Source organism: Sarcophilus harrisii, chromosome 1, assembly GCF_902635505.1.
Source record: "Sarcophilus harrisii chromosome 1, mSarHar1.11, whole genome shotgun sequence".
Taxonomy (NCBI): domain Eukaryota; kingdom Metazoa; phylum Chordata; class Mammalia; order Dasyuromorphia; family Dasyuridae; genus Sarcophilus; species Sarcophilus harrisii.
The window spans coordinates 382,150,721-382,174,549 of record NC_045426.1 but is presented as its reverse complement, the minus strand read 5'-3'; the positions used below and the strand labels follow the sequence as shown (position 1 = coordinate 382,174,549).

At 35.6% G+C, this 23,829-nt stretch overlaps 1 protein-coding gene across 4 annotated transcripts in view; it reads right to left on the bottom strand.

Annotated features, from left to right (window-relative positions):
* PLEKHG4B (pleckstrin homology and RhoGEF domain containing G4B) overlaps positions 1-23,829 on the bottom strand; it is a 199,842-nt gene that overhangs the window by 12,884 nt on the left and 163,129 nt on the right. For 3 of the 4 annotated variants that reach the window (XM_031946065.1, XM_031946066.1, XM_012541178.3), the window contains exons 15-22: positions 22,036-22,288; positions 9,765-9,854; positions 9,417-9,641; positions 6,128-6,298; positions 4,042-4,222; positions 2,983-3,099; positions 1,523-1,792; positions 692-909 (exon numbers count right to left, since the gene is read on the bottom strand). In XM_031946065.1, the coding sequence (XP_031801925.1) occupies positions 692-909; positions 1,523-1,792; positions 2,983-3,099; positions 4,042-4,222; positions 6,128-6,298; positions 9,417-9,641; positions 9,765-9,854; positions 22,036-22,288 (1,525 nt within the window). The remainder of the gene's footprint in view (positions 1-691; positions 910-1,522; positions 1,793-2,982; positions 3,100-4,041; positions 4,223-6,127; positions 6,299-9,416; positions 9,642-9,764; positions 9,855-22,035; positions 22,289-23,829) is intronic. The other variant, XM_031946067.1, reaches the window with a different exon arrangement.

The following is a 23,829-nucleotide window of genomic DNA, read 5'->3' as shown; positions in this document are numbered from 1 at the left end:
AAGATAATACAAATATCTAAAAGAAAGCTCTGTCTCACCCAATTTCCATGCTAAAAGTATATTACACCAATGGGATATGAGTTGTTAGAGTAGCTCTAATGTTGAAAGAAGCTACATGAATTAGGCTGGTTCTTAACTCTTCGTGTACTTTACATTCTATCAACTTTTATCCTTAATTCCCTCTTTGCTTTTACAGAAGCTGTCCTTTGTAACTGTACTTTAGTCCTTCCTCAGCTTCACTTTTTAGCATTTCTAGGTACTACCAAGATTCAGTCCACTTGCTACCTTCTACAGGAAGTCTTTTCTGATTTTTCCTTTCTCTCTGTTTCTGTTTGTCCATCTGTTTCTTCTCTCTCTCTCTCTCTCTCTTCTCTCTCTCTCTCTCTCTCTCTCTCTCTCTCTCTCTCTCTCTCTCTCTCTCTCTTTCCGTCTCTGTCTCTTTCTCTCTCTTTCTCCTTGAATTATTTTAAATTTACATCTTGCATACCTCAATAGAATGAAAGTTTCCTGAGGGAAGGGAGAATAAAAGTTCTGTTTTTACTTTGGTCTTTGAATCCCCAGGACCCATCACAGTGGCTCACACATAGTATATCTTTATTAAATATTTGCTGAATTTAACTGAGTTGAATTCAACATTAATAAATAGCATGGATATAATGTGAATTTATTTTTTAAAACCCCAAATACTTACTGTTGTAATATACTGATTACTATCATGTTTCAACCTGGAATTCCTTCCAGGGAGAGCTGGAGATGTGCACTGGGAAGGAGGTTTGGAGCCAGGATTTGAAGCACTTTCATCTGAAAATGTGTCTGGAAGAAGCTGAGACAATCCAGGATGGGCCGAGTTGCTAAATCCACTTATACTCTCACCAGAGGTGCACTGTGATGACTCCGAACTCTCAGTGACTACAGACAAAGAGGAATAATAATAAGATAGTCTAATCAAGCATTAATCAGCTTACTTATTTACAGAAATAAGTGCCTCAACTTCTCATATTTCAAGTACATTTTCTTTTGATATCAGAAGCCCTAAGTTATAATCTTCTCTACAAATTAATTCCCTTTCACCATGATCAATTCACATAGTCCCTGTTGGTGACTAGGAAATACTTTAATAACTACTAACTTTTACCCAGAATTTTTATAATAACTGCCAACTTTTTAATTTTCCTTGGATCTTTGTTTTTGACAAATATTTTTAAAATAATTTACAAAGACAAGAGTTGGACTATCTTTTCACTGACTTTTCAACATAGCCCTTTCTGCTCTTATAATACTCTAGAATATATATTTATACTTTTAAAGTGAATTAACTTTGAAAATTTCATAGCAGCACTTGAAGCAATCAGAAATACCTCAAGATATATTCAAATTCATTGGTCAAGTCAGTCAGGATATCTTCCTGTTCAGAGTATTTGAACTGGCCTTATTTGTAAACTCCTTCTATCTCCCTCATCATTGTATATTCCTTTCTACCATTATTTTAACCTTCTTTAGTACTATGTACAGATCCACTTACTCATTGATGGTTGGCTTCCTGTTTCCTGTTCTAGTTCATCTTCCTCGATGCAAGTTTTTATGTCATAAGTCCAGTGATAAAAGGGAGGGCTTAATAGCCCTGAATAAGATGGACTAGAATAAACATGCAGGTTTAGTGACCCCAAAATTGAAGATGATGACTGGCTGCTTGAGGAAGATGTGCTGCTATTGGAGATGGTAGAGTGAGGTCTTTTGAAAGGTGTCGAGTGATCAAATGAAGATACAGCTATAGATGCCCTAGATCTTGATTCTAGAAACAAAAAAATAAAAGGTTCATTTTACTCCTTTTTCAAGTCATCATCCAAGCCACGGATTGATTATTTTATCTCATCTTTTCCCTACCTTTACCAATCATTACCTTCTTTCCCCTTCCTTTCTACTGCCTTCCCTTCTCTTGCCTCCTGTTGCCTTTCCTTTGTTCCGCATTTCAGACAAAATCATCTCTCTTGCCTTAGACTAAACATGAAAGTGTCATCACCATTATTGATTGACAAAGCAGCTTTGACCTACTTTGCTTCCAATCTGAGCCAGTTCACCCTGCTTTGGTGACCTGATGGCCTCCCCCCTCTAGGGACTCATCATTTTGGTTCTGGTCTTAGGGTAGACACCTTATTGAGTACTATATTTTAGAAAATCCAAGCTCTCTGGCAGCAGGGATTATGTCCATGCACTATCAGCCTTAGGTTAGCTTCACAATGCACAGTGCTTCTCATATTATCACTTGCTCAAAATCTAGAGCAGTGGTCCTCAAAGTGTAGTCCAAAGAATTGTTGGGGTCTCTGAAACCCTTTCAGAGGGTCTACAAATTCAAAATTATTTTTTATTTCTAATATAGTAAATAGCTATAACTATAACCCATGTGAACAAAAACTCTTTGAACAGATCCTCGATAGTTTTTTAACAACATGAAGATACTGAGAACAAAAATTTGAGAACCACTGATTCTAGAGTCTCAAAGCTAGAAGAAGCTCAGGGATCAAAGTACAACTTGATATTGATTAGAAAATTTCTCTATAATATAATCCAAAGAGTGGTTATCAACTTGGATATGAACACTCTGAGAGGAAACCTGTTCCCACTGAGGGCAGCCTACTCATCACTTTGAGAAAACTGCAGTTTTCCTATTCCATATCAAAATCCTTCAGTAAATTAAAAAAAAATCCCTATTGTCTCCTAAATAAATGAGTGCTCAAGTGAGATGCAAACTTTGTATTCTATAAATCTGGAAATACAACATTATAGAAAATTCATTATTTTGCTTCTAAATTTTCAATGAGGGGATCATTCATTGGTCATGGACAGGAGGCTATGATTGTTATACATAGAATCCTTGACCCTAATCCATACCCCCAAGATGATATTCTCAAGTCTGGTGTTTTATTTTTAAAATCGAATTTCTCCAGTGGAAGAGAGAATGAAGAGCAAAGTAACAGGTGGTACCTGTTCCCTTCATGATATAATCTATTGCCCGGTCACTTATGGCTGCATCGCTGGGTTTGATATCCATGAATGGTTTGTTGCCTATTCCCATAGATACCATTTCTTGCATCCTGAGTTCTAAAATAGAAAAACGTGCATCATTTGAGAGAAAAATTTCATTGAATTGTAGATTTTAAACTGGAAGAAATTTCAGCAATCATTTTGTACATTCCCTCTTTACTCTAAGGACACTATGCCTAGAAAGGTCATGTAACTTGGCCAATGGTGTCCAGATTGCAAACAGCACAGCCAAGATCTGATGCCAGGACCTTTGACTCCAAATCCAACACTCTGTAAGAGGAACTAAATTGACAATTTGCTAGGGAATATCTATTGTTTCAGTCCATCTGTTAATAAATAGATTAAGCAGACAAACAGGAGAGAGGAACATAAATGTACAAAGCTGAATAAAGTAGGTTGTCCAAAAAACCCCAAAAACTATTGTTATGACCTGAGAGATCTGCAGAATCCAAGGAGAAAAGAAACAAGAAAACAGCCTCATAGCAACAAGAAGGATGTTAATAACCAAGGTAGCTCTATGTCTTTGGCTCAGTTTTTGTAGCTGTAATTCCACTGTGGCTATCTGGGGTCCTGGCAGCGGGGAAGTGTGTACATGGAGTCACCTAGCTGATGGGAATTGCATGGGGATAGAGAAGGCAGCAGCTTCTGGTCTGGCAGATCTCCAAAATCAAAGGGAAATGAATTCTGAGAAAAGGCCATTTGAACAGGCAAGAGTAGAGAACAGCTAGGGAGAAGCCAGTTTCATTAAAATTGACTTTCTCCCAACCACCTATTAAAAAAAAAAAAAAAAACTACTTTATGTGTAAAGTATTTATAGCTTTCAAGTAGGTTATTCTCCATAGCTCCAGAGAATAGTTACTCTGACTCACGCAGCTGAATTCTTTATGCTCAAGCTTTAATATGATCTGGCTTGCATCTCTATCATGTTAAACTATCTCATAAAATGAAATTTGAATTATCCCTTTCCAGGATGAGTTACTGCTTCCTCATATTCCATACCTCTGTTCCTCAGAGCTTGTCTCCATAGGATTTTCCCTATGATATTTGTCCAAGCAATTTTCACTTCTGTTGAACTTGCTTGAAGAATGTATGTATCCTGGGATTTCCGCCTCCTTCGGAACCAAATCTCAAACCTCAGACCACTGTCTCCAACATTCTCAGTCATTCCAATTTCAGCAGTCTGAAATCATATCCGATATCCAGAAAAATCAGTGTGTTCAATTTTATCTTAGCATTTTCCACAGCAATGTAAAATTGTTTTTACTGCAAAGAATGTGATGGTTCAAATAATTCAACATGGGAATTAATTTACTGTACAAAGTAAATTCTGGTTTTCTATAGGAGCTCCTAAGAGCTGCAACCATGTCACATATTTATGAAATGTTATTTTTCTCAAATGACTTGTATTTATCAATGTCATCTTCCTAGTCAACCTCATTCATTTTCGTGAATGCATGATTAAAGGGGGAGCAGAGATTATTTTAACAACCCTTTTTATCTAGGACAATTAAAATTATAATTATATGATTTTCTTAAAGTTTAGTTCTGAGTTTTGGGACACATACACACACACACACACACACACACACACACACACACACACACCCCTATAATGATTCCCTTTTTCTTCAGAAGCAAATTTAAAATTCTATGTTATTGGGGGAACTGCAGGTAATATAATGGATGGAGCACTGGCCAAGTTAGGAGAACCTGAGTACAAATCCAGCCTCAGACATTTGACACTAGTTGTGTGACCCTGAGCAAGTTACTTAAGCCCAATTGCCTCACCAAAAAAAAAAAAAAAAAAAAAAAAAAAAAGTCCTATGTGACTTTTATAATTTCACTACTTTCCAGTAGACTATTTGAGGGGTAGGAGTAGAATTTCACTAGCTGTGTGACCCTGGACAAGTCACACAACTCTTGTTTCTGTTTCCTCAACTGTGAAATAATCAGGAGAAGGAAATGGCAAGCCCTTCAGTAGTTTTCCAAGAAAACCCCCAAATGGGATCCTGGAGAGTCATTCATGACAGAAATGGCTGAACAACAATAAATCCCTAGTTATTGCTGTGTTTTGAAGTAATTAAGCTTCTATGAAGCACTTAGCCAGGGTCATGCACATGGAGGGATATTGTGATCCTAGGAGCACTAGCTCCATTACAGTGCTATACTCCCTGGACTATTCAGGCTTCTGAAGGAAAAACCCTGGAACCCAATATTTTTTGCAAACCGAAAGCAGAAGTTTTGCTCTGGTATTCTCTGAAGCATTAAATTGTTATAAATGCACCCAAACTTGGAGAGTAGATGTTCTTTATGTGAATATCCTGTTTTATTTTTTAAAGTCTAGATAGTGGTCTGCACTTTCTCTACAATTTTATAACTTATCTAGTGCTTAGAGGTTAAGGGACTTGTGTAAGTCACACAACCAGTTGAGTTAAACCAAGGTCTTCAAGATTCTAAGGCTGGTGCTCTATCTAGTGCATCATGCGGCTTCCTGTGTCCTCACTGGTGTTCTTCATTGAAGGCAGGCGGTCAGAAGCTCCCAATTAAAGGGGACTGGAAGTTGGCCCAACTTGCAGGAGCTTCTGGACCGCCAAGTGTACCAAGAGGCGTGGTTCAGACAGCTGTTGACTGCCAAATGAGCATAATAGAAATGCAAAATAGAATTATTTGCTCAGGAAACATCTGGCTTCCACTGAGTCCCATTCAGCAAGACATCTCAATGCACTATATAAATAAATACAAGTGGTACAGGGATGAGTAACACCTCTGGGGAATAAAACTGAGTTCATAGTGATCTGAAGTTTTTGGAAAAATCAGGTAATGGTAATGAAGGAATTATAAATACAGTGAGGTACAAAAATACTACTGTGCTGCTCTCCTTTTTACTTCATGAAGTTGAGTTTTTGTGCTTTTTTTCCTTTCCTTACTTATATATATTTCATATATATATATATAAAATCAAGAAAACTGTGAGCTTCTTTAAATTCAGAAATAATTACCAACCAAACCTATTAAAAAAAAAACTGTACAATCAATGCAACAATCCTATGTAGTAAGCCCATGCCTCAAGTTTATTTGTTTTTACCTTGAATGACTGTTTGTACATGTAAATATCATATCCCCCATCAATCTTCTTAGTCTTGCTAAACAAGATAAGATCCTCAAAAAGGAAGACATGTCTCAGATATTTTTTCCTTCCACAACAAACAATAAATTCATCTTGACATCTCAGCTGCCCTTGTTCTTTTAAATTCACCTAAAGAGAGAGAAACATTTTAAAGAGATAATGAAAATTTTGTTTGAAGCAGGTTGAGAGTATTTTTAAGTTGGTACTATTTTTCACCTTTAAACATCCCTTTAGCTGTGCAAAATTCAAGGATAGTGGAACAGATACAAGCTTCTAGCTTTAAAAAACCAATGTCAAAAATTTGCTTTTAACAATATATAAGTACGTATAATACTATATTAGAACATATGGAAGAAGAAAACACATTTAGACAATATTTTTAAAACCCTCTCTCTATTTTTTCTTTTTTTCAACAGTATTTTATTTTTCCAATTACATGTAAAGATAGCTTTCAACATTCACTTTTGTAAGATTTTAGTTCCAAATGTTCTTTTCTCTCTCCCTTCTCCCCAAGACAACAAGCAACTTGATATGTTATACATTTACAATCATTTAAAACTTTTTTCCTATATATTGTCATTCAACAATATACTTTTAAGTGCCGAATAAGGACCAAGAATGGTGCTAGTTGCTGGGAATACAAAAATAAAAAACGACAATCCATACCCTCAATTGTAAAATGGGAGATAATAACAGCACTTCTCAGTCTTCTTGTGAGGATCAAATGAGATCATATTTTTAAAATGCACTCTTAGCAGAGTGCTGACATATAGTAGGCACTATAAAAAAGCTAACCATTATTAATATTAGCCTTTTATCTAAAAGGGAGAATAGGATGTGATATAAATTTGTATGACAGAATAAATGAGAAGTTTCAAAAAATTTTAAGAGATTGAGGAAGTTCTGTTTTATTTCTTCTTATACAACATGACTAACTTGGAAATATGTTCTACCTGATTGCACATATATATGCACGTATATATAACCTACATCAAAGTGCTTACTATCTTAAGGATAAGGGAAGGGAAAAAGGAAGGGAAGGAGGGAGGAAGAAAATTTAGTACTCAAAGTTTTATTTAAAAATGCATGTTAAAAATTCTCTTTACACGTAATTGGAAAAAACAAAATGCTATTTAAAAGGAAAAAAAAAGAAATTTGAGGAAGATATCCAATCACATTCTTTCTCAAGGAGGAAGGAAGGGAAAGAATATAGAATTCAAAAAATTTTAAGTATGTAATTTTTTTATTATGTGTAATAAAAAAATAAAAATAAAATTTAAAAAAGACATCTGAGTAAGGAATGATACAGAGCTGAGGACTGGAGAGAAGTGATCAAGGAAAGCTTCTTGGAAGAAAGTTCACCTTAGTTAGGCCTTGATGAAAAAGAAATTAATATGAATAGTCAGCTAAGGATGCTGGGCATTCCAGGGAGAAGGATGGCCTACATGAATACACAGAATCAGGTAAAAGGTAGCACAAGTTCCAGGAAAAGCTAATAGTCTAATTTGGCTGAAACACGGGATGTGAAAAAGGGGGAAATGTAAGGTTTATTGGAACCAGATTAAGAAGACCCTTAAATGTCAGGCAAATAGCAAATAGTAATAGCTAGAATTTATTAAACTTACTAAGGGCTAGACATTACTTAGGGCTTTACAAATATTCTCATTTTGATCTCACAACAATCCTTCAAAGTAGACTTGACCCAAATCACACAGCTATTAAATACCTGAAGTCATATTTGTATTCAGGTTTTCCTGACTCCAGGCTTGACTGCCTTATCTATTTACCACTTTGCTGCCCAAGGTAAACCAGTGAGTGACATGCCCACACGGTCTGAAGCCAGATGGGGCCAAGTCCATTTGCTTTTCCCTGAATCTTGCTGCCTCACTTTTGCATTAGTTATGTATGTCACAGAATGGGCTAATGACCCTAATTTTAAGAGATACCTTAGAGCAGTGGTCCTCAAACTTTTGTCCTCAATATATTTATCCTATTAAAAATGATTGAGGATCTGTCCAAAGAGTTTTTGTTTATGTGGTTTGTAGTTATAGATATTGATCACATTAAAAATAAAAACTAATTATGAATTTGTAGACTCTCTGAAAGGATTTCAGAGATTCCCAGGATGCTCTGGACCAGACTTTGAAAACCACTGCCCTAGAGAGTCTCAGAGGTTTTGCTTTTTGGTTCAGCTTCAGACAAGGTAGAATGGGAAAGTTTCTAAAATATATTCCAAAATTTCAAAAGCCCTAGATCCAGTGTTTATCTTTCACTTTTCTTTTGTCCCCAGGGCTTGATACAGTGTCTGACACACAGAAAATGTTTAAGAAATGCTGATGGATGGATTGATTAATGTATGATTTCTATCCGTGGTCATATAATTTCAGTGAGCCTCAGTTTTCTCCTCTGTGAAGTGGAGTTTACTTCTTACCTCATAGGCTGTAGTGAGGAACATTTGGCAAACTTTATAGCACTATGGAATTAAGTCATAGTGTTATAATTGTTCTTATTCCTAGTGTGGCTGCAACTGTGAAGTACATTTTAAACCATTCAAGTGAATTGAATTTAGCTAGTTCATTCAGCTTTTTTTCAGAGTAACAAGTTTTAGTATGGCTGGATTTTGCACCTTGAATCACCAAATGACACAATGCCCATCCCTACCTCAGTTAGACACTTGAAGATTTATGGAAGGACAGGTACAATAATCTCATGAAAGGATAAGCTATGGATGGTTTTAAATCTTCACCAATGGAAGAGGGTACCACATCAATGACATGACAGGTCCTTTGTAGGACTGATCATTACACAGCAGAGGGGCTGGCTTCCAGAGATGAGGAATGAATAACAGTGTTCCCTGCTTTTGGTTTGCTTTAATTCTAAGAAAGAAGCTATCAACAGCAGCCAAGATCACAGAATCTGAGTGTTGGAAGGAGTATCAGTAATTCAATTGATACTCAAAAGAAATCATCAATTACAGAACACAGAATTCCACTTTCCCTATCCTTCTTTCCCTTCAAAGCCCAAAGTGGCAGATTGGAGCAGATGATTAAGGTGAGAGATATGTGGATGTAATTTCCTTCTTTACTTTCCCACACCCCTGCAAGGCCCGGAGAGGGACAAATACTTATCCAGATGGTACTTCCTTGGTCACTCCCTTTACCAAGGGCAGCAAAGGGAGACTTCCCACTGACTTACCACATGGTACACAAAGGTTGCCAGTAGGAAGCAAAGAGAGGAAAATGCTTACATCACAGCCCCGGATGGCATCCATGGCCAGTAAGTCATTCCCATGGCGAAGCTGGAATTTGACCATCTCCTCAGCAGCTTGGAGGTCACTGAGTTCCTGCTCCTGAGTCTTCGTGCATTCTTTGATCATGTCCTTGAGCAGCAGGGCATATTTGCTCATCCTCTGGATTGGTTTAAGTAGATAGGAAGCTAGGTCCATCTTATCACCCAGGTCTTGCTGCTTGTTCTAAGAGAATGTCAAAAGGAAGACATTAGTTTTGTGGCTGATGATTCAGAGCCATCAAAATAGCGAACACTCACTGATATTGGGTATAGACTTCACTGGATGGAATAATGGATATATAATTACTTTAAAGAAGGCATTTCCGTGGCTGCTAAGCAAAGCATCAGATTGTGGTTTGTTTTTGCTGTATAGTGCATACATTCCAAACTGTTCTTCCTAAAAAAGAATAGGAAATACAATTTTTACTTTTTCTTAGATGAAGTCAATAAACATTTACATTTATACAAACATATCTGCTTCTAAACTGGAAATGGACCAGGTTTTTTTTTCTGTGAATAGAGGGAAAAACTGTCATTACGATCCCATGAAATAAATGGACTAGGCTTTTACAGTGAATAAAGGGAAAAACTATTATCATTATCCCATGAAATCCTCTAGGTGGTACTCTTGGTTTAGATGTATTTGAAAGTGGCATTTTAAACCCCTTGTAAAGTTTTTGTTCTCAATGGCTCACTTAATGTTTCATTTAAAAATGCCTTAGGCATCCCAAATCTAACAGGAGAACTTTGGAAACCATCCACTTAAAACTGTATACACAATTCCAAGAATTCTAGCATTGTTCTTAAACAACAAGACATGGGAAAAACAGAAAATGCAGGACTTGTGACTTAGTGGGGAAGTCAGGGAAGAGAAACTTGTAATTAGTTTATGGTGAAAATCCTATGACTGATGGTTTGGATACAACTTCTTCTAAAAACAAAAAAAATTACATTGTCCTTTGTGATTATTGTGCAATACAGAAATTGCAATTTATGGACAATAATAGTATTTTTGGTGAGCTGAAGGGATTTTGCAAAGGGGTTCTTATTGATCTCTTGTATACTTATTATTAATGGATTTAAGTCTATTGATTAGATAGATCCAAGAGTTTATCTAGTTAAGCTGTTGGGATGCATAGTTAAGCTGATGGGAGCATAAGAATGCTTTTTTTTTTTTGGGGGGGGGGGGTTATCTTTCTATAGAACCTAATAGAGCAGCTAGGTGGCATAGTAGATTGAGTGATGGGGCTGAAATCAGGAATACTCATCTTTCTGAGTTCAAATATGGTTTCAGACACTAGCTTCTGACCACAGGCAAGTCATTTAATCCTATTTGTCTCAATTTCTTTATCTGCAAAATGAGCTGAAGAAGGAAATAGCAAACCACTCTAGTAACTTTGCCAAGAAAAACTCAAAACCTTAGGACTGAAAAATGGCTGAATAACAGATAGCACCTGCTACACATGTATGTTGAAAAGCTATATTTATTAGCTTGGTAAAAAACATAATGTTGGACAAAATGGCATTATGCAGGGCATAATGCATCCACACCCACAGTGCTATAAATGGGCTTGCTGATGAATGACATTACGGGAAGTTTTGTGATTTTGCAGTAAGTTTTGCCAAAATGCATTAACACTATTATTACAAAATGATGTTGGAGCAATCTCAGATTGTGGCTCTGCATAGAAGAGGGACTCAATAGACACTAGCTAGTTAATTGAGTAACTTTCCTAATTCTGAGATGAGAGAAAGGAGATTCACAGCAAGTTATACAACATAGTTTAATGTCAGGAATAAGATGAGTCCCTTTAGAAAGCAGGGTATATTCCTTTTTTGTCCTCAGAGAAAAATGATACTGCTTTTCAAAGGGTTAAAATAAAAAAGGCTTATCTGAATCCAGAAAGAAGAATATGGGGACTGAATATGGATCACAACATAGTATTTTCACCTTTTTTGTTGCTTGTTTGCTTTTTTTTTTTCTTTCTTATTTTTTCCTTTTTTTTCCTGATTTTTCTTCTACAGCATGATAATTGTGGAAATATGTATAGAAGACACATGTTTAACCTATATTGGATTTCTTGTTGTCTAAGGGAAAGGAGTGGGGGGAAGGAAGGGAAGAAAATTTAGAATACAAGGTTCTTCAAGGTGAATATTGAAAATGTATTTTCATGGATTTTGAAAATAAAAAAATTATTAAAATTAAAAAAAATAAAATAAATGAGGCTTAGGCCCATCCAAGAAGACACGAGCTCTAGCTCCTTATTAGAGAGGAGTCCTAGGGCTCCTTATTGTTTTTCTCTCAGTGGGAAAATAAGATTTATTTTTTTTGTGTGACTCTGGACCCTTCCTAGATTGGAAAAACCCTCTTCTTAGACGGAATACTATATTGGATTTGGAGAAGCTAGGTAGCGCCATAGTGCACTGAGGGCTGAACCTGAGTCAGAAAAACTCATAACCTGAGTTCAAATATGGTCCCAGACACTTATTAGCTCTGGGAAAACTGACCCTGGGCAATTAATTTAATTTTGTTTGCCTCAGTTTCCCCATCTTTAAAATAATTTGCAGAAGAAGATGGCAAATTATTCCAGTATCTTTTCCAAGAAAAGCCCAAATGAGGTCATAAAGAGTTGGGATACAACTGAAATGATTGAACAACAACAAAATGATCTGATTCAGAGAAATAGCTGCAGATGAAGAGAAATGGAGCACCTGAGAGTTTTCTTTGGGGAAAATAATTGCTCTCTTCAATACAAACTTTTATAATTTGGAAAATGGACTCAATAATTCATATTGTAAAATCTTATCGTCCCCTTACACCAATCTTATGGTTTGGCCAATAGTATGAGTGTGGTATATGTATGTAGTGTGTGCGGTATGACTGTGAGGTGGACTACCTTGTTTCAAAGGGAGATATTTGTAAAGTGCTTGCTATAATGTCTGGCACATGGTAGGTTCTATATAAATGTCTTATTTACTTTCCTTTTTAAACAAATATATTAAAATTCATACATCCAAATGAAAGTTATTTTTCAAAGGGAATCATTGTCTTTGAGAAACTTTCTATCTTTTCATCTGATTCTTCTTTTATTTCTCAAAATATCTCTGAGACTTAGTCTTTTTTGTTTGCCTTCAGAACCTGTACCACTTTCTTTGTAATATACTCCATGGTGGCAAATATACAACATGTATGAAAGGATTTGATTTTTGGAAATGGCCCTAAATTATATGAAGTCAAATCAGCCTAGTCCAGTTGCAGAGCTCACTGGCTCTGGATGTAGAAGACATGTATTCATATCCAGCCACTGATGTCTAGTACTTGTGTGTGAGCTTGAGCAAAAAATAATATAATATCAATATTTTAATATAAGATAATATTATATGTGATATATGTATAATATAAAGTAATAAGTAGGATTATATCTATATATATCTATATCCATAAATAGAGCCTTCAAACACCAGATTTATGGTCCTATAAGCTGATGATTAAGGTGAATGGTTAAACTAGTTAGTGCTGATTTTGGTTGAAAAATGAAACACAAATATATCATGGATATAAAATAAAGAGGTTGATTTTCTTGTGGGTCTTCAAAACTGGTTCTAAAGATCATTCTTAAGTTTCCCCCTAAGTTTTCAGGGAGAGTATACTATCTCAGCAGCTTGTATTTATTTGTTGAGGCTAAATACATATTTGTAAAGGCAGAATAAACAAGTATTCCTTTAAATTCCAGAACCATTGCTGTTTATATTTATTCTGTAAGTCGATCATTTTTAAGAGCTTATGTAGGTCAGCTACTTAAAAGTAGCTGAGTTTAGAGTTCTGTGGCAAAATTAAAAATGTCAGGGAATTTGAATATATTTTCATTTACTCAAAAGCATCAATAATTTGTAAGTGGATTATCTTGTTAAAAACCAGCTAGAGATACTGGCTTATATTTGTGATTCCCTTCACTAAGTAACGGTATGACTTTAGACAAATCATTTAACTTTTCTTGGCCTGGGAAATAAGAAAGCCTTATAGAAGTTTCCCCCTGCTCCGTGACTTGATGAAAGAAGTCATTCAATCTGATCATTAAAATGATTAACTTTGATAATTATAAGCAAAATCTAAATGAACAAGCATGCTTATTGTTTTTCCCTGTGGAATGTGAATCTTTCAACTTTGGCTAAAACCCATTTTGAAATTCACTAGAGCTTCCAAAGTGTGGATCTAAATCCCATTCTCATCACATATCATAGAATCACAAACAGAAATGAGTCATTTCTAAGGATAGCTTTTGCACAGATTAAAAAATGGTTCATTATCTAGAGAAGTATAAATTACATTGTGGGTAAAGAGACTGTCATTTACTCATTTAATTTGTTTAAACTCATTCAACTTGTTTTTTGGGAAGGTCAAATTCTAAATAAGAATATAACCTATAAGCACTGGATTATGAAGTAAGAGCTTGAATCTAGAGGTTGCCCAAACATATCATTTACAGATAAGGAAACCAAGGCACAGAAGGATTGTGTGATTATATAAAGTCACACAGTAAGTATTTGAAGTAAGATACAATTTTGATTTCTTGCTCCAATTTCAATGTTTTGTCGCTTTTATCACACTTCAGAGGCCACCAATTTCCTTTCTTTACTTTATAGCCAGGTGGTGCAGTGGAAAGAGCACTGAGCCTGGAGTCAGGAGGACCAGAGTTCAAATTTAGCCTCAGACACTTTTTAACTGCATAACTCTGTTTGGTTTCATTTTCCTTCTGTATAAAATGAGTTGAGGAAGGAAATGGAAAACCACTCTAGTGTTTTTGCCAAGAAAACCCCAAATGGAGTCATGGAGAGATGGATGTGACCAAACATAACATTTTACAGATGAGGAAACCAAGGTCTAAAGAAGAGCAATAACTTGTCCAATGTCACAGAGGAGTAGACACTAATGACCTCACACCTGGACTTTTGCAGTAGGTGGATAGCAAGCAGGTCTTCCTAATACAAATGTCTCTTCTCAGTCCAGTTCTTCCTCTGCTCAGCTATCCATGTGATCTTAAAGCGCAGACCTGACTGTGACCTCCCAGCTCAATAAACTCAATGACTCCCTATCACTTCTAAGATCAAATGTAAAATTCTATGCCATTCAAAGCCTGACTTCTCCACATTTCCAGGCTTCTTACCACCCTTACCTCCCACATACACTATTCTCACTGTTCCTTAAACAAGACAATTTCCTGACTGAGCATTTTCACTTGCTTGAAAAACTCTCCCTTCTGGTTTCCAGAGCTTCCTTCAAACTCCAGATAAAATCCCACCTTCCTCAGGAAGCCCTTCTTGACCTCCTTAAAGCTAGTGCTTTCCCTCTATCGACTATTTCCAATTTATCTTGCAGGAAGCTTGTTTTCACAAAACTATTTGCATGTTTTCTCCCCCATTAGAGTGTCAGCTCTTTGACAGCAGCAAATACATTTGCCTTTTCTTTATATACCCAGGGCTTAGCAAAGTGTTTGACATATAATAGATGCTTAATAAATGGTGATTGATCGGCTGAAATAAGCAATATGTAGCATAGGTTCTCTGATTCCAAATGCAGTGCGTTTTTGTGATTCTCACTCTCCTTGCACTTAGAAACAAACAGCTCAATTAATGCTAACAGTGGCTCTCAATCACACTTTATATAGAGCCAATTCTCAATAGACAATTATTGATTTGATTTGATTTCCAGTAAATGCCAAGACTATTTAGGATCTACCTCTAAAATCACTTACACCTGGTGATGGGGAAAAGACATTAAATGGTTTTAATTCTGCCCTTGGGAGGATGCCTATATTCATCTAAGAAACAAAGAAAAATACTTTTGCAACACTATATCTGTTTTTATAACCAAGTGTTTTATTTATTAACCCTCAAGGGCAGGGGTTTGAGTTGTCTTGGTTACATCTAATTCTCATTTTATTTGAGTTTTTGGTTGGGTTTACACAGCATAATGAAGTTAAGAACTGAGCATATCTTTTCACAATTCTTACTCCAACATTATACTTTTTTCTTAATTATTTGGATAATTCAGGAAATGTGAAATATACCTAGGTGATTGAGGTTAGGTAGAGAGCATGTATTTCTGAGGTTTGGTTCATAATGTATTTATTTCTCAGAGAAAGAGTAATGAAACATAGAAATTATCACTGTCATCACTCTGATAAATTTTCATATTAATGATTCTCAGGTGGAACTTGCCCCTAGGTATATGGCTAAGTTAACCAACAACTCTCTTCTTGGTCCTTGATGAACCTTGCTGCCAATTAAGTACAAATCCCACTTAACTTGTGTTGGTTATCACATATGCAGATAGAGTAATTTATTACTATTTGTGGAGGAAAAACCCCCACTTGATTAACAACACCAGTATCGAAAATGTGCTGAAGGGGGTTGGATGGGAAGGCAATTGAGCTGGTTGAAAGTCAGTGTGATATCCTGAGGATAATGGTTGCTTTGAAGGCTCATGTGGAGAAATCTAAGAAGTCTATGACTACTAGATATAGTGGTTACCCATGCTCAATTTAATTGACATTTTCTTCAAGATGCCTTTTTTTTTTTTTTAAGTTTACATTCTACTCCACATCCTCCACCTAGACTTAGCCCCATCTTCCAACCAGTATCTCAATACCGTCTTACCTGAGATTGTTTTGATTATTTAAACTGCATATGTTCTTTTAAAAAGTGTCTAAAAGCTATATAAGTATTTATGTACAACTTTCTTTTTCATATTTCCTTCATTAGATTGTAAATTCTTTGAGAGCAGAGACTATTTTAGTCTTTGTTTATATCCCCGTGATTTAACACAGTACCTGGAATACAGTGAGAGTTAAGTAAATGTTTGTCAACTTCTACCTGATGGATCCCCGAGGAAGGATAGCTATAGAGGACCTGGACTTCTGTGCTCATTTCACATAAGGTCCATGGAAGAAATATGAATTATGAACAGATGCAGATGAAAAACCCTTTTTGGGAAAAAATTTCTCCTTTTTTTTAACTGACATTTATTAAGCACCTGTAGTATATAAAACATTGTGCTAAGTACTGGAAAAACATGAAATCTTGGTAAAATAATCTTTGACATCATGGAATTTATAATTTAGGAGATGAGGACCCATAAAAATTACCATATTCTTAAAGGCAGTTTTTTTTTTTTCTTTTCTTTTGGCTTTTACCACAGTTTCTGGCACACAGTTAATATTTAATAAATGATTTTTCATTCATTCATACATTGATATACTTACATATGCTCATATTATCTCTCCTAAAGGAATGTAAACTCATTGAAGATAGGGAATGGTTTTGTTTTTGTCTTTTTGTCTCTAGTAACTATGATGTGTCTGTCACAGAATCATTGCTTAATAGATGTTTCATTTATTGTGAGTCCTGAATATTAAACACTTTTCAACTCTAATAGTGTCATACAACAAAATTTGTGGGAAAGGAAGGGGATCGGGCTTCCTTAAATTTACTAAATTGCCCAGGAACACAGCTGTGTCATAAAAGTCTTGCTACCAAAGGGACCTGGGAGAGGATAAAGAATGTTGACAAGTGTAATGATAGTTTGCAGAAAAAAGATTCAGAGAACCAAGGAAGAAGAACAGAATGACCCTTAAAAGATTATACTATTTTCCAATAATCCCCTGCTAAACTTCTTTAGGAATTTAGCCAATTCAGTCAATGGCATAATTTCAATTTAACCAGTCTTATGGAGAAGAGGGTTTTTAGGAACTTGCTATACTTTAATGGAATTTTCTGCCTAATGATGTCTTCTCCCTTGTTAATGTCTAAAACCCCTTTTCCTTGCTAAAAGCTCTAATGGATTTAACCTGCTGTTAGCTGAGCAATAGAGTCTTTGCCTCTTGGGAATAAAAAAAGATTATGCTATTTTAGCTAAGATGAAGTATGAGGTGGAAAAGAAGGATTAGTTTGGTCTAGCAGTGGGGATGGGTTGGAGATACTGGAAAGCAAGGTAAAACAGGTTAAACACTTTTTAGTGGGCCATAGAAAGATGTCAGAAGGAAAAGTGTCACATATGATTATCCTATTAATCCACACTGATAACAATTAACAATAATAATAGCTAGCATTTATTTAGTTCTTTGGGGTGTTAGATGGTGCCATAGTATATAGAGTACTGAATCTGTATAGTATATAGAGTACTGGAATCTTGAAGACTCATCTTCCTGAGTTCAAATCTAGCCTCAGACACTTAATAGCTGTGATACCCTGGACAAGTCACTTAATTCTGTTTGCCTCAGATTCCTCATCTGTAAAATGAACTGGAGAAGAAAAGGGCAAACCACCCCAAATGGGATCATGACTAAAAAAATGAACAACAATAATAACAACGAACATTTAATTCTTTAAGGTTTGCAAAACATTTTTCATAGGATGTTTTTCATTTTATTTTCACAACAATATTCTGAAGTAGATGCTTTTATTATCCTCATTTTACTGGTTAGGAAACTGGGACAAATGGAGATTAACTTGTCCAGGATCACACAATAAGTATCTGAAACTGCATTCAAAGTCAGGTTTCCGGATGCCAAGTCCAGCAGTCAATCCAATGTTTCAATAGAGATCCCTTAGGAATGGAAGATTTGGGAAATGGAAACTATTTTGCCAAAATACATAAACTACATTTTTTTACAATTGGGAGAGGGAAGTACTAGCTGATAATCACAGAGCTGGGTGATATTATTTTTGAGGCTTTGGGGAAATCTTGTTGAAACTGAACAATAAAACCAATCTTAAACCACATAAAGACAGTCCTAAAATAAGAACTAAAACCTCTATTCTGAAACACCCTCATTCAAATATCCTCCTATCCACCTTTAAGTGTAGATGCTTAATCAATCCCAATTGTGTTTACTACATGGCAAGGGCCTAATAGAAACATTAGGAAAGACAATTATTTTAGGAAAGACTCTCCATCCATTTATTTCCCTCTAACTTTCAGGGAGACCTGGGAGATTACCTTGAGGTCTCCAGCTTCATGTGAAGGTAGAGGTAGTGTGGCTTTTGGCATCAGGAATGACCTCTCTTCCAATGTCACTTAAAAAATTCTCCATAGGCAAGTTATCTAGCCATTAGGAGCCTTGGTTTCTTCATCTGTAAAGTGCATGAGTATCAGCACCTACATCATATGGTTATTGTGAGGTTCAAAAGGGAATGTATATAATGGACTTCACAAATCTTAAAATGTGATATAAGAATAAGTTATAATGAGCCAAAGATAAGCACAGGCCAACCTCTGAGGGTTAATCTCCAGAGTCCAGAAACCATATTTAATCATGATCAACCTTAGAAGATTTCCTTGTAATAATGTGATATCTCCAACACAAATTGTTGGAGAAGGAATCTACATCCTTGGGAAAGAGATAATTGAAAGAAAAAAGACTTAAGGTTTAAAGAAAAGAGAAGTGTTAAAATGGAAAAAGAAAAAAGGAAAAAGGAAGGAAAAATGGAAAATAAGATTGCAAATAAATAAAATTGAATTTTTTTTTTTTAAGGATAGGCATTTGATCTTTAATTTCACTGTGATAAAGCCCATCTTGGCAAGAAAAATTTGTACCAAAAATGTACACTGGAACTTTCTCTTCAACTTAAATGCTTTGAGAGTCACCTAGAGTCACACAATTAGTAAATATCTGAGGCTAGATTTGAATGCAGATCTTGACTCTAGGCTCACTGTTGTATCTACTAGACCACTTAACTGTCCCTCTTTTATTAATCAAGAAAATGTTTTCAGAGGTCATGACTTAGTATTGTTGTGGACTAGAATTCTTATTTTTTAAAATAGCAAGATATTAACATCTGAAGCTGTTGTTGTTTATAGGGCTCGTGATTATCAACTGGGGTGGGGAAGGAAGAAAAGGAGATATTAGATTTTGGTTCCCTTCTGAAAGCTTCCATTCTGATATCGTATGCATTTGGTGCCTGACGGTCCAGAAGCTTTTCTTATATTGGTAATGTTATCCAGGTTATCTGTAGTACTTTATTTATTGATGGTATTTGTGTTGTTTTCATTTTGCTTGGCAGACCCTAGTCTCAAACATACTGTTAAGGAGCTGACAGAAAGATATCTAGTAATTTTCCCTTTCTCTTTCTTTAGCATTTTCATTAAGCTTTTGCCATGGGGTGGAGGGCAGTCAGGGGATGGCCATCTTTCAAAATCTGTTTTGACATTCTCAAACCCAGCATGATTTTGGCATTACTTCTCACGCATTTTATGTTTCTACTGTTCAAAGAACAAAGAAACAATAGTTCCAAGGAACACATGTCATTATTCTCCTACATCTAAATAGATTGAGTCCCCAAATCCCAAAGCAGGTTTCTAGCCATCAGTCATAGTGACCTTACTTTCTGACCTCTGTAAACATCAAAAATGACTGCAATTTTCACTGGCAATCAATGGAGGGGAATTGAAGAGAGCTATGTAGTTCTTGACACATTCTGTAGCCTATCTACCATTACTCAAGATATTAAAAGGGGGCATTAATAACTGAAGTCTCATTAATCTTATTATCATTATCTTTTATGGGACAGGACAACTGATATATCCTCTTATCTCTACTCCTTCTTACCCACATACCACAGTGAGAGCAGGAAATTGCTTTAGAATTTAGGAATGAAGGGAGTGAGTTGTGTGTGAGGGGGGAAGGTAGGTATAAGAAATAGGACTTTGAGATGTCATGAAATGGATGGAATCTGAGAATCAGAGGCTCTTAAAATGCAAATTAACATCAGAAATTATGTAGTACTACTTTTATCTGAATGAATCCAATCTGCAATATCCCTGACAAAGGATCATATAATCTCTGCTTGAAGACCTTTGGAAACAGAAAGCTCATTACCTCCAGAAGTGGCCCATTCTACTTTTGAATAGGCTCCAATTGTTAGGAATGTTTCCTTTTATTTAGCAAAGTTCTGCTCTCTTTAATGTCAATCCAGCTGTTTTACTTCAGCCTCTGGGACTAAGTAAATTAAGTCTAATGCTTTTTCATTATAGTTCCTTTTTGAGTATAAGTTTGTTGTTGTATGTGGTGGGATTTAGTAATCTTTTATTTTTATATCCTTAGTACTAAACAGTAAATGCCACAAGTTATTGTAACACATGCTTTTTGTATTGAATTAGACACTGGAAGATAAATCCATGTAAATATTCTTCTCTACCAGATAATATCTATAGTTCTTTGCATCTCTATCTGTATGTCAGTTTTGAGTGTCTCGTAAAATGTGGTGTCAAAAAAAAAAAGACCCTTTACCTTGATTTGCCTCAACAAAAGATAATAGAGTGAATTAATGGAAGAGAAATATTGGGATTATTTTAGATAAAAATGATCCATAAATATTGGAAATTACTACTATTGCAGCTTTCAAAACAACATTCATCTTTATGCAAAATCTAATATTACTCCTTGAAAAATTTCATGAAACTTAATTAACTTGTTCTGTTTGTGTCTATTATTGGGCTTTACAAAAATAAGCTCTGAACTTGCACATTCTGATGAAAGGACAAAAGAGAACAAAAAATTCCCAATAGGATAGAAACTGAAGCTATTTTCCAATTTGAAGGATCATAGATTGAGTTCTGGAAAGTTTCTTAAAGGCCAAGAGGCCATCTAGCCCAATCTACTGTTAAATGATAAGAAAACAGATTAAAGTGATTTATCCAGAAGGTGAACTGAATTGAAAGCAAGCATTCCTTTGTCATAACCTGAGCTCTTCATATCCAAACACAGAGATGATAGAGTACAGTTCTGGATCAGGAACAGGAGGTATGTCAGTAACTAGGCTAATCCACAAATGAGATATCTGCGAAAGTATTTTGAAAACCACAAAATTCTATACAAATCTATAATTATTTTTATTGACAGGCACTAGGAGGCCAACAGCAAGAGAATCCAAGAGACTGAATGCCTACTTCATCCCCTTCGGATGACTAGTCTAAATAACACTTCAGCAGAATTGCATGTGTTTAACTTATATTGGATTACTTGCTGTCAAGGATAGGGGAGTGGAGGGAAGGGAGAGAGAAAAATTTACAACACAAGATTTTGCAAGGATGAATGTTGAAAACAATCTTTGCTTGTATTTTGAAAATAAAAAGCTATTATTAAAAATAAAAAAAAATATGCCTAAAAAAGAAAAGAGGAAAAACGGGAAAAAAAAATTAACACTTTAGCTTTCCCCAAAGAGAATGGAACCAGGTCATAAATAAGCCTGTTAGAAGAACAAAAAATTAGTTTTGGTGTTTTTTGTTTTGCAAATAGCTTTGGATCTCCTATATACATTTCCTGACTGTAGTGTTTCCATCCCAAGCATCTGAAAAATTCAACTTTACTGTTATGGACAAACAGGGGTATTCACTATCCAGGAGGAATTTTTAAAACTGGGAAGGACTCACAAGGTTTTCATTAACTAGACATAATTTCTTCAGTGAAACCCAGAACAGATAAGGAATACAGTAATTCCCTTGGTAATCTTAACACCTGGCTAGCTGTAGACACCTGAAATCTTGGGGGGACCAAGCCTTCCTAGGAAGGGGAACTTACATGTCTCAGAAAACAGTGGCTGACAGGCAAGGGGCAGTCTCTGCAGTGCTCCAGCTCTTTTAGAAAATACTGACAGTGGAAATCATAGAGCTTCTCCAGGTTCCCAAAGATTATGTTGCGCTTCCCTCGCAAGTCCTGGGGCAGGTCCATTCTTTCCATTTCTGGAAAATAGTTGTCGATGATATATCCTAAGGATCTAACATATTCCCTTTCAGTGGTGATCATTTCATCCATTATATGCTGCACTTTATTGCTGGAAGACACAGAACAGCTGTTTTGAACATGGACAAGTCATGACAACGTCTACTCAGCAGTCAAACATGGTGAGGGGTCCTTGGGTGCAGTCACAGTGGCTTTGCTTGGGTTTTATAAAGAAAATTTTATTTAATGTTATACATATCATACATAGGAACAAAAGCAGGCTTAAAGAATTCTGTGTTTAAAAAAAGGAAAGCAATTACTTAACAAGCAAAGAAGTAAGCTAGATTATAAATAGATTAGTCACATGGTCAAAAAGATAATCATTTCATTCAGTTCTTCTAGTTTTCGAAGAGTGAATAATTCTAAGCAGTAAAATGTTCATAGTTTTAGTAAATGACCTAATACCATGGTTTCCCTCCCTTCCTCCAAGATAACCTCAGAATTGACCAAGACAAGGTTTGTGGGTACTTTAAGGAAGGATGAAATTAGCATGACATCTCTGTCTACTTCTCCCTCCACTTGAAAAATTAAATTCCTCTATGCAACTCGATATAAATCATTACAGCATAAATCTCCATATTCCACAGATAATGGAATTTTCTAGCATTAAAAAATATGTGCAGTTACAAAAAAGAATTTTTTGCTGCTGCATCTTTGAGGGCTATCTTACCTTCTCTAATCCTTGGAATTGCCTTTTTTGAGGTAGGAAAACAAGGAAGGATAGAAAGTGAAAAAACCTTATTTGATCTTTCTGTGGTAGGAAAGTTTTCCATATTACTTATATAAAAGGCAGTATTGGCTTTTTCCTACCCAAAATAAAGAAATAAAAAAGACAATGTATAATATGGCTGAATTCTTCAGGAACTCCATGCATCAAGCCCCTAAATTTTAGATTTGGAAGAGATTAAAGAAGTCATCAAAACTAAACTATTCTGAAACAGGACTTTTTTCTAAATGATATACCTGACAAAATGTCACTCAGTTTTTGCCTAAAGAGTTCAGTGAAGGGAAACTTACTACCTGGTAAGGTAGGCCAATTATACCTTTGGATGACTCTAATTATCTTGAAGCTTTTCAAGCCTAAACTTGCCTCTTTATAATTTCCATCCACTTAGCCTAGTTCTGCTATTTGAGATAAAAAAAAAAAAATGAAAAAGCTTAATCTCTGCAACATGTCAGCCCTTCCAATATGTTGACAGCTCTCATGTCTCCCTTTAAGTCTTTTCTTTTCTATGTTAAGCATCCCAAGTTCCTCAGATGAGTCTTCTTAAGGACGAAACTTGAGATTTCTCTGTTTAGGTCACCCTCCTCTACTCACTCCTCAGTTGCCTAAAACATAGCACTGAAAACTTTACCCCAAAATGTCAAATGTAGTCTGATAAAAGCAGATAATGGGACTATCACCTCATTTTTCCTGGATCTTATGTTCTTCAAAGTAACCTAAGATTGCATTAGTTGTTCTGGTTTCCAAATCACACTGTTGACTTTTATTGACCTATAATCCATTAAAACTCCCAGATATTTTTTTCAAATAATCAGCTGTCTAGCCATACGTTCCTCACTTTGTACTTGTTATTTGAATTTTTAAATCCA